This window comes from Alosa alosa, chromosome 1 (genome assembly GCF_017589495.1).
Source record: "Alosa alosa isolate M-15738 ecotype Scorff River chromosome 1, AALO_Geno_1.1, whole genome shotgun sequence".
Lineage (NCBI taxonomy): Eukaryota > Metazoa > Chordata > Actinopteri > Clupeiformes > Clupeidae > Alosa > Alosa alosa.
Window position 1 is genome coordinate 30,802,865 of NC_063189.1, and position 11,909 is coordinate 30,814,773.

At 48.4% G+C, this 11,909-nt stretch overlaps 1 protein-coding gene across 2 annotated transcripts in view; it reads left to right on the forward strand.

Moving 5' to 3' along the window:
- Nucleotides 1–10,733, forward strand: part of efna2a (ephrin-A2a) — a 37,860-nt gene extending 27,127 nt beyond the window's left edge. The window contains exons 2-4 of one of the 2 annotated variants that reach the window (XM_048264855.1): nucleotides 5,518–5,810; nucleotides 8,448–8,513; nucleotides 8,991–10,733. In XM_048264855.1, the coding sequence (XP_048120812.1) occupies nucleotides 5,518–5,810; nucleotides 8,448–8,513; nucleotides 8,991–9,121 (490 nt within the window). In that variant the 3' untranslated portion in view covers nucleotides 9,122–10,733. The remainder of the gene's footprint in view (nucleotides 1–5,517; nucleotides 5,811–8,447; nucleotides 8,514–8,990) is intronic. The other variant, XM_048264864.1, reaches the window with a different exon arrangement.
- The last annotated feature ends 1,176 nt before the right edge of the window (nucleotides 10,734–11,909 follow it).

An 11,909-nucleotide genomic window follows, 5' to 3' on the forward strand; every position in this document is an offset into this window, starting at 1 on the left:
TGTTCAGTCTTACTCCAACTTGGCAGTGAGGGTTCAGAACAAGTGCCCCACAAGCTAGCTCGCTATTTGTCCTTCATCGCCGTCTTTTCAAATAAAATGGAACATCCCCCCCCCACACAGTCCTCGCCAATAGAGAGCATTGGCATTCCGAGGCCAGTGGAAGCGTGGTGCTTTTTTTAATCTCATCACCTTGGCAAAGCAGTGCCCTTTGTGGTAATGAATCCCGGGGGAACAGGGAAACTTCATCTTTACGAGCCCATAAACGACCCGGGAGAATCTCTATAACCATTTCCACCTGCTGTATAAACACCTGTAATTGGCCATTCGGCATGATGGCGTGAGCTTTCAGCTACCCGCTGCCGGGGGTCTGTAAATCAGGCAGGCAGATGCACCGGCTTTAGCTTTTTTTTTTTCAGGGACAGCAAACTGTGCTAGCAGCTGCACAAAGCTCCTGGAAATCACACAAAAAGTCCGCCATGTCCACAGGGGGGGCGGACGGTGGCGGGGATTTGAAGCCCCGGCAAATGAGAGTGTGACATCACGCGGCAGTGCTAGGCCCACATCCAGCCGCCCCGGCGACGCTGGTAATACTCGGCCCAGAAGTGTAGCGCCTTCCCACTTTCTCTCCCCTGCCGGGCGCCTGCGGCCACCCTGCTGCTCGCGATCCAGGGCTGTCGGCTCGTAATGAGGCTGAGCGCATGCAGCCGGAGTGCCGGGGCCGGACTCGGCGAGGGAGCAGCCGTCTCCCAGCGGAGCCTCGGCAGCTCAGCACGACCCAACCGCTATTGTCACCACCACAGGGAGAGCCCAGATCCAGACATCATCTATCATACAGCCGTCTGCTCCGGCAGTCAATGCCGCTGATTAATGGCTGCAGCTGGGGCTGGCCATTGGAGGCCATGATTGAGATCCTCACCGGCCTTTTATTTTAATTTCCATTAAAACCACGTAATGGATCAGATTATAAGCCAGCTTCAAGAATTCTTGGAAGAACTTCTTATTAAGAGATGGGGATTGGAGGAGTTTGGTATGTCCCATATGCTATACAATGATACAGGAATAATAAAACATGCCCTTTTTCACATTTTTATTGAAAGTTAAATATATAAAATATATTATATAAACCGATTTAGATAAGAGAATATACCGCTAAACAGGTTTAGAGCTGAATTGTATGATATCAGAATATTTTCTTTTCAATGTAGGGAATGTAAAAGAGTATACAGTATTTGTACCTAATAGTGTATTATAAGCAATTAAATTAAATTGTGTAAGCACTTCCACTTCTAATGAAAATGAATACCATGTCATGTCTAATAAATTCAGTCATTATTAAAATGACCATGCTGTCTTTGGTTTAATTATGTAGAATATCTGGGCATGATACATGTTCAAAACCCACTCCTAAAAAGTGATGATGCATAAACAAAACTCAAACCCATTTTAGAGAAGAAAATGATGCCATGGAAACTGCTGCCATTCCTTTAGGCACTTGCAACATCCAGACACCCACATGCGCGCACACACACACACACACTGCCCATCACCCATAATACACTATTCAAGACACACACCTCTTTACACAGCCAACTCCTGTTTTCCAGGCTCTAGCATCTGATTTGGGCACCAGATAGTCGGTGGGATAAGCGGGCTCTCTTGTTTCTTTTATCTGGTGCTGAGGGGAGGGAGGGCGAGGCTGAGAGGCTCGGCTTTGTGCTGTGCCTGCCGACTGGGTGTCACCACAAGAGCCCTCTCTGTCTGGGAGGTCTGACGCTGCAGGTCCACGCCTCGGCTGCCACACCACCCCACACCTCACAGCACCACCCCACACCTCACTGCACCACCCCACACCTCACTGCACCACCCCACACCACCCCATACCTCACTGCACCACCCCACACCTCACTGCACCACCCCACACCACCCCATACCTCACTGCACCACCCCACACCTCACTGCACCACCCCACACCTCACTGCACCACCCCACACCTCACAGAACCACCCCACACCTCACTGCACCACCCCACACCACCCCACACCTCACTGCACCACCCCACACCTCACACCACCACCCCACACCTCACTGCACCACACCACACCACACCACACCTCACAGCACCACACCATACCACATCAGCCCACACCTCACCACACCACCCCACACCTCACAGCACCACACCACACCACACCTCACAGCACCACACCTCACCACACACCATACCACACCATACCACCCCACACCACACACCACACCACACCACACCACACCACACTGCGCCACACCACACAACACCACACGTGTGAGTCATGGGCAGATGCCTCCACACATGTCTGGCTCCTCCCTGGAGTACTGTCCACACGTTTCACCACCATTTGTGATTAATGTGTTTTTAATGGAAGGGCTTTTGCAAATCACATAGTGATTTAACTCTGCACTGTTGCGGGTATAAATCATAGTATCATCGCCATTTTGCATGGCTGGAAATCAAAGTTTTGAAGGCATCCCCAGGAACTTGTATGTCGGTGGGTGGGTGGGTGTGTGTGTGTGAGGGATGAAGCAGTTTTAAGTCACACTGGTACCCGGCTCCCTGCCTGCTCTACTATTAATGACCAGAAAGGCGAAAAAACTCAACCCTGCGAAGTGAGAAATGAGTACAAGGCTTTTCCCTGGTGACCAGAAAGTGGTTTTGGGGCCGTGGGTGCAAATAAATGTTGTGTGTGTGTGTGTGTGTGTGCACACAGAGTGAGTGAGTGAGTGTCTACACCATATGTAGTCGCTATAGTGGTAGCATGGCTGTGTGTGTGTGTGTGTATCATGTTCTCCTATGTTTATGTTCATATAGCATCTCCATGATGCCATATACCTTGTGTCACATCTTGCGTGTGGAGCGCAGCTGCAGTGTTTGTTTATCTGTGAATCAGTCTACATATCAGGGCTCCTGGAGACAAAGGGACGTGTGAGCCTGCAGCAGGTGACCGAGAGGCGTCACACTGAGAGGATCTATTTTGTTTTTGTTTACAATTCCGTACGTCTCTCCGCCTATCTGGGGAGACTGAGAGAGAGAGGGAGAGAGCGAGAGAGAGGGAGAGGGAGAGTGAGTCAGTGGAGGGGGAGAGGAGGAGGAGGAAACCAGGCTCTTTGATCCCTCCGAGCACGAGCATCCCACTGTTTAACATTCCGCCACATTTTCTTTGAGGCTGTTAGTTCTGTCTTTTTTCCTCTTCTCTCACTCCCCGTCTCACTTTCGATCACTCTCTCTCTCTCTCTCTCTCTTTCTCTCTCTCTCTCTGTCTGTCTCTTTTCCCCCTCTGTCTTTTGTTCTAACAACAGCATAATTTGAAGCTGTGTTTGAACAAACTCATTGATTGGTAAACTGCTCGGCGCTGGCACAAATCAGAGCGCCTATTGATGAGTCGGTTATGGAAGCGGCTGGACTTGCCTGGATTCCATCCTTCACCGCAAGGCATAAACACATCACCCCACGCTCCGGAGGAACCTTCACAAGGTTTAGCCACCAGGAAGAGAAATGGCCTTTGGACGTGGCAGCCGGCAAAGAGCTTTTCCTCTCAGCCTGACGCCCCGCATCATCAGTCAGTCTGTGGCCTCCTTAATAAACGAGCGTCTCCATCACCGACTGATTGTAACTGTAATGTAATCACTCATAGCTGTAAAATAAAAAGCCGGGACTGTTTACGGAACGTGTCCAGAAGTAGAGACTACCAGGAGATTTATTAGGCCTGGTAATGTACACAAAGTGCAGTTTTCCCCCACACAGACTAATTGCTTTGACACGTTCAAAAGAGCCGGGTCATAAAATAAGCCGAATCTCTCTTCGCTTAAGTAAACTCGCCCTCGGATTTTAAAAATAGCCTACTTTTGATATGAGACCTCTGCAGATGGAATTAACTTACTTCAAACTTAAATCTCATCACGATAAATGAATGAATCGATTAATTTGTAATACAGTTCTGACAAAAAAAAAGCCATCGCTGCACCATACGTGACCGTTAGTCACCAGGAGACCGGGCAGTGTGTCCTTGGCGGACAGGTTGAAAAAAGGGGGAGGCCCCTTAAGTCCACACAGGCTGTCCCTGTCAGCTCTGTTGGTGAGAGGTGCGAGGTGCTCCCTCCGCCGAGGTATGCGCTGCTGGCCTCGCTGGTAGTTTGTCTTGTGAAGTCGGTACAGCAGATGGACAGCCAGGAACTCGAGCAGGAGCAGGTGCTCCAAAGGCCAGCTCTTCTGGGTGAGCAGACAAGAGGCTCGCCCAGCGGAGAGCGCCAGGGAGGGGAGGCATCCTGCAGGCCAGAGAAGTGACATCTTTTTCTCATTCCTCCACGTGTGAGTGCTTTCTCGTGTTTCTTCCTCGTGAACTTCTGATGGTGCGCTCTCTTTGGCCTGTTGTACCAGCCGTGGATATATTTATTAAGCATCCTAACTGAGGGGATAGCTGCACTATGTATTTTTTCATATGCCCATTTCATCGGCGCGACGTCTCATTTAATGCATGAGCCTCACTTTTAATCTCAAGACAAAATTAGCAATTGGAAACGCTAAAGGGAACCAGAAATTGTGGTGCAGCAAATGCAAAAAAAAAAAAAAAAAAAAACATCTCTTTCTGATATAACAGCAAACAGAACATTTCTACATCTGAAATCACTTCTGTGCACAGCCAATGTCTCTGAGGTTTTTTTTTATTTTATTTTCAAAGGCAGGCAGTCTCTACCCCCCATTTTCCTCCCTCCCCCCCTTTTCCTCTCTCTCTCTCTCTCTGCTCGTCTTGTTCCTTTCTGTCTTTCTCTACCTCGCCATCCTCTCACTCTTCTGTCTTTCTCTTTCCAATGGTTCTCCCTATAGTCTGAAATAGACAATAGTCAGAAAGAGAGGATGTAGCTGCATGGCAAATTCACTTATCACTAAGCTCCAATTGCTGGGATTATTTAGAACATACAGGCCTTGAGAATGTAGTGAAAGATTTTTTTTTCTCTGTTTTGTAAAAAGCAATTAATTTAGGGGACGTATCTCTCAGACTGGATTTAACTGTCATTTACGTACAATTTAAATAACTTGTGAAGGCCTGGCGTAATCACCTAAAGACTTCAAAAAAAGAAAGGCTCAAATCTTTTTTCTCCGCCCGGATAGAGGCTCTCGGTCAACTACTTCATTTCCACCATCAGTTGTGGAGACGTGGCCTTTAAATCTCCCCATGAAACCATGGGCTCCAGCATCACCAAAGTGCTCCATTTCGCCAAGAGCCTTTCTCACTTCCCCCCACGTCTGACCTACTTTGGAATTTATTTTTTGTGGGTCTCAGCTCGGCTCCCTCCCTTGTAAACAGCCATGTGGGTGTGTCTAAGAGCCCCTTCAAGTGCTCTCTCTTCTTTTTTTTCCCAAGTGTGTCTTCCCCCCTCCTAAATCTACCTGGTTCACTTACCCGATCACTAATCAACACTGCTATCTCTCTCTCTCTCTCTCTCTCTCTCTCTCTCTATTGCACTCTCTCTTTGTCCATTCAGGTTTTGGCATGGGGAGTACACCGTGGCGGTCAGCATCAACGACTACTTGGATGTCTACTGCCCGTACTACGACACCCCTCAGCCGCACAGTCGGATGGAGCGCTACATCCTCTTCATGGTCAACCACGACGGCTACGCCACGTGCGAGCACCGCATGCGCGGCTTCAAGCGCTGGGAGTGTAACCGGCCACAGAGCCCAGACGGCCCACTGCGCTTCTCCGAGAAGTTCCAGCTCTTCACGCCTTTCTCGCTGGGCTTCGAGTTCCGCCCGGGACACGAGTACTACTACATCTGTGAGTCGCCAAAAAGAAAAGGGCAGAATTCAGTGTGTGGGGCAGGGGTGTGTAAAGGGCAGAATTCAGTGTGTGGGGCAGGGGTGTGTATCTCTAGGTAAACATACTGAAAGACAGATTTTTGATGGGACACTACTTGGTCTTCTAAAATGGTGTGATGTGCGACTGGTCCTCCGACTCCTCTCGCTGACAAAAAAAAAGCCTTTATTAGCAAGGGCTGTAGCATTCAAAAAAACAGTACTAAGCCTTCATCAGGGTCTGGAATCAGATTTCGGACGGGACGCTACTCTGAAATGGTGTGATATGCGACTGGTCCGGCTCCTCTTGCAGCGTAATCCAGCCCATTTAAGGGGCTTCTGATGCCAACCCAATCCCCATCAACCTCAAAGAACTTCCAGCGCATCCTTTCAAAGAGGAAGGCCCATTCGCAGGCTTTTAATCGTTTCTTTTCTCTTCGCCGCGCTCTGCGGACGAACCAGCGTCTGTACTCCTCCACATGCGAGCGAAACCAGAAGACAAGTGAAACGGGAATAATTACATTTCCCCCCCCCCACCCCACATCCAGCTGTTCTAACTAGATAACTTGAAAGGCCTTACGCTATGCCCTCAAATGGGTGCCAAAGCAGCTAAATTATTTAAACAGTCATTACAATGCGTGGCAACAGAAAACCCCGGCATTCGCAGTGTGACAGAAGGGTTCAAAGCCCACCTGCATTTGGTGAACACACTGCACAATATGGCGACACTCATCCACACAAACACACACACACACAAACACACACACACACACACACATTCATCTCAAAGCTTCTGCTCAATCCCACCAGATCCAAGCATATCCAAGTGTCGTACAACCCCCACACCAGCAGTGCCAAAGCCTTTAGCCCCCCAGACCCAGCAGGGCCTCGTCTCCCATGGAAATGGACACTGATTATACACAGATCCTATTTTAATGTCAATTATCTTTTGACTGACAGCTGAGACAGGAGAGACAGGCGGTGTGTGTGTGTGTGTGTGTGTGTGGGGGGTGGGGGGGGGGGGTCGGAGACTAGAGGAGTGGTACTCTCTGGAAGTGTTTGCGTCCCTCAAACCAGCGGGGCGTCTAGCTACTTATCATACATGGTAGCGTGTTGTCAACCTTCCAAAAAAAGAGAGGGAGAGGAAAAAAAAAACCCGACGACACAAAGAGCTAAAAAAAGTTCAAAGATGCCCTTCACTCTCCGGGGCCCGTCGCTCAAACTGGGTTTTTGAATGCCCCCGCCTTCCAGATCCTCTGCCGGGCCCTGCATTGTGCAGGCCCTTTTGTCCTAGCCTGAGGGGCAGGGTCATGTGAAAGGGGGGTACCTCTACTCCCTTCCTCCCCTTTGCCCCCCTCTTCTATTCCACACCAATACTACCAATAATGCCATTCAGGGAGGCTTCACCTCCAGAGAGAGGGATTGTCTGGATGCCTGCAACATTGTATCTGTCTCAGTCCCCAGGGGGCCGAGGAGGGTGGGGGCGTGGGGTTGGGGGGTCGGACTGATCCTGAGGGGAGATGGATCTGTGGGGTTATCAGGGGGAGAAGAGGGAGAAAGGAGGGGGGTGGGGGGCTCGGTTCGGCTTGATTGTGCGGCGATAAAAGAGCACGTCCATCACCCCTGCGGTCGGACTTAACCCCCTCCTCCCTTCGCCGGCCCCTCATATTGATCGGCGGTGATGACGTCTTGACAGCTGTCTCCCACCCCAGCTGCCTTCGGTTGAGGTTGGGTGCTCTCCAATGAAGCCCTGTGTATGTGGTGTGGTGGCACGCCGCGGGAATACGCAATGACCTGGGGAGAGAGCGACGGGAAGCAGAGGGAGAGGGAGCGGGAGAGAGAGAGGGGAGCAATGGGAAGGAGAGGGAGAGCGAGGGAGAACGAGGGGGAGAGGGGTGCGATTGGTCAATAGATATGGGGGTCTATAGAGTGGCTCAGAAAATGGGTTACGCTGCCAGGATGCATCCCAATGTTCTGAAAACATCCACCCGTGTCCCAGTGAAATGTGCTTTTATTTGCAGATCCTCTATGTTGTCCTTCAAGGCAGATTTCATTTTCGCCTGTAGGCTGCTCTGGACGGGTGCTGCTTTGTGTGTGTGTGTGTGTGTGTTGTGTGTGTGTGTGTGTGTGTGTGTGTGTGTGTGTGTGTGTAAGCATGGAAGGGATAGGAAATATAATCAAGTCCAAGGATCTGTGAGTGAAGATCAGGGAGAGATTCAGGCTGATGCGGAGGTACCAAGCGTGGCTGGAGTGACTGGCCATGGTGTGTGTGTGTGTGCCCACTGATGACAGTGGAGAGAGATTTGCTTTTTGTTTCTCAGGTCAGCCAGTTGTCTGCAGAGCAAATTGCAATGGGGACATGGTGGGTGACAGGGCATTGTCTGTGACGGGGGTGGCAGAAGGTCAGCACAATTTCCGCAGGAAGGGGAGGCAGATTTCAGGCACCACTTTTGGTTCTGTCATGAGGTCAAGAAGACACTCAGAAATAGACTTCGTTCAAGGAACTGGTCAAAGATTGTGGTGGTTGTAGTGTCAGTCGCAATGGTTTCCTCAATTTCATCATGCTTTCCTGTCCTCCCTCCCCATCTCTCTCTCTCTCTCTCTCTCTCTCCATACACAGCTTCTCCCCATCCCAACCATGCAGGGATGCCTTGTCTAAAGCTGAAGGTGTACGTAAAGCCAACAAGTAAGTCATGCTCCATGTCTTTCTTTCTCTCTCTCCCCACTCTATCTATCTATCTCCTGGCCTAGTTCAGTTCACCTCCTGTATAATCACCTGGATGACATATTTTCTTTTACCCCCTTAAAACGTGTTTAACTTTGACATTTTCACCTACATTGAATGTGAGGATATTTACAGACCAAATTTAAAAAAAAAAAAAAGGCATGACATAAATATGTCCTAATATCCTAATCTATCATACAGTCCTCTCTGCACAGAGAAAGCCGGGGATGTGCTCTAGATTTCTGCAACACAGTAATTAAAGCATAATTAGGTCAGCCAGGATGTTGTTTAAAATCCCCCCGCTGCTCCCCAGAAGAGGTATATATTTCTTCGTTCTTCCCCTTCCTCCCTCCCTCCCTCCCTTGTTCCTTTACTCCTGGGCTTGCAGCTCTTGCACTCCCTGTGTTTTGCTGTCTCTCTGTGTTCCTGTGCTTTCAGATGGTTCGAGTTACGAGTCTCCCGAGCCCTTCCTGATTGACGAGGGCCCGAGTTGGAGGGCGCAGGCCCCCCTCCTCCCCCTGGTGCTGGCTCTGCTGCTGCTGCTGCTGCCGCCGCTGGCCTCTCTGTGAAGACCTCCAGTCTGTGACCACGCTCACGCTCTGTACTTGGAGCCCCGGATGCCCACGCCGCCCTCTCCCTCCTCCAACTAACTGCCCTCCGCCCGCCCAGCGTGCCATCACACCCCCACCCCCCCTCGACTCCTTCTCTCCTCCGTTCCCTTTTACCCTGGCCCAATTCCCTCAGGGACACCCTCTCGACCCACACCACCACACACACCGAACAAATGAGCACTGTGTGTGTGTGTGTGTGTGTGTGTGTGTGTGTGTGTGTGTGTGTGTGTGTGTGCGTGTGGTGTGTGTACGACACTGTGACAAATAGAAAAACAGCAGACACCTGGGGCCTGCCAAGCATTTTAAAGAGAATGTCTTTCATATCTGGGGGAACAATTCTTGAAATTCACAAAAACCCCTCTCATTTCTGTCGCTTGTCGCATTATAGGGCCTTGGTTGATTCCATCACCTGTGTAACAGCTGTCGCTCCCCACAAATGTTATTTGGGCTGGACCATTTTCCGTGTAATAGCACACATTCAGGATTCACAATTTCAGCCAGCTGGATCAAGAGGGCATTTGCCCAAGGGATCCCATTAAATATGGCTCCTGGCGACACCAAAGGACTTCAGCTCTCTACATGTGCACATGATGACGAGGCTTTGGAGTCTGCACATCAGACGGGCGGACATTGTGAGAGAGCCACTTGCATGGACACTGTGACAAATAAAGTAAAATAAAAAAAATAATAAATAATGATGAAAAAGAAAGAAACACTGACCTTCCTAATGATATATTTTTATTCAGAAATACAGACAATGTGTGATAAAAACAAAAAAAGCCTCTTAGACGTATTGGCTGCGCTGTGCTTGGCCCATGGCTTCGGACACATCTCACTCACTCATCACGTTTGCTTTGCATATATGAGTTTGGTCCGCCACAGCCTAAGATGCCTCTTCTGGTGCTTTGTCCATGCTGGAGAGGGCTGAGGCGGGGGCTGACGCTGACGCACGCCGTCCGCCACTGATCCATCTGGAGAACACAGATCAACACGGTCAGTGTGGCTCGCTGAAGAACGCCAGACACTAATGCTGCAAAATTAAGCTCTGATCATCGGAAGACTCTGAAGGCATACACACACACACACACATATATACGATGGAACACAAAATGACTGCTGTGTTAAGAGTGGAGTCTAGGGATAGGCTTTCTCTAATGTGAAAATCACAACATAATGAGACAACATGGAACGAGCATCCACAAACAAGACTAGATATTTTTATGTATTCTACTTCATGTTATTTTTGTAGCATTTAAGTGCAGAATCCATTATTCATGGGCTCTTCGGGGGATTGTCTTTGAGTGACGACAGGCTATTGGCAGTGACTCAGCTGTCCAATACATTTTTTTGGGGGGGTTCTTTCACTGTAATCGTTGTTGTTATTGTGCTCTTGTCAAATTGTAATCAGTATTTAATGGACAAAAAGGCATCCAGACTTGATTGTATGTCCATCAGACTTGGTGTATGTTCCCTTTTTTTCATTCAGCTTATTTTGTACAGCCTACTTGTTTTGTCCAATTGCGGAAAACATGTTCAGATGGAGCCACACAAATAAAGCATTTTGTCTATAGAGGGTTCTATTGTTGCAGTGCTCCCAACACACACACACACACACACACACACACCCCAAAACAAAAAAAAAAAAATATTTGATTTCACAGGGCAATGAATAGCGAAACACACCCAGTAACACCCATGGTGCTCAGGGATCTACTTGGTAGTATGGTATCCAGATGATCAAGAAAAGCTTTGCATTTCTCTCTATAAATTATTGAGTTAAAATGACTCATTTGAGCATGCAACAGAAATTGTTGCATAAATCATTACTGGTATAGAAAGTATATGAAAATATTTTGTGAATTGTATATAATTATATTGTATAAAATATTGCATGGGGGTAATAGGCCTCATTTTGACAACAATATGCATTAATCGAACATTTGCATTTCAGAGAATGGAATCTGGTAAAACTGTTTCAACATACTGTAAATGGATATGGAAAATCAGTTCAGATCACAGCCTTCATCTGCTGAGGCAACTTACCAAAAGTACTACTTTGTGGATAGGTTGTCACCATGTGGTTTTACATTCAAGTGTATATTTCTTGCTTTCAAGCTGTTTGTCCTTATAGATTCATGCACTGCATATTTTGTGTGGCATAAATCTTTCATCTTTGTTATGCATTTTGAGAAAATCATCCCCTTAGCACACACCATTGAAATGTGGGTTTGCCCAAATGTGTTGTGCCAAAAAGCAGCAGACATTTTTCACTTTTTGGTGTGTCAACATTATTGACTATATTTTTTTTATCTCAGAGACTGTAATTTTCTCTTTTATCCCTGTGTGTGGGTTTTGTGCTATATGCAGGACAGCCACTCTCAACATTCTGGCCTTTAAAAAAAAATCTCGCCCTCGATAACCTTAACATTTCCCTCATCTCCTGGGTCAGATCCCTGCTAAGGCAATGCAACTTTGACCAATCAGGGCTTCGGACTGCCCTGGCTGCTCAGTCAACTATTAGGTGTGGCCAGGGCTGAGAAACGTGGATGTCCTCTGTGAATAATTTATGCAATGTAGACTCTGATGAAAAATACATGGGCAGGGAGAGCGGGGCAGGTAGTTCAGTGGAGGGAGTCTTGTTCTATATAGGGAGGGAACAGGTTGTGGCCGCAGGGAAAGTGACACACACTGGGCCTCTTTTTGAAGTTCCCTTTGAAAACAAATGTGCCTGGTGGCACACATATCA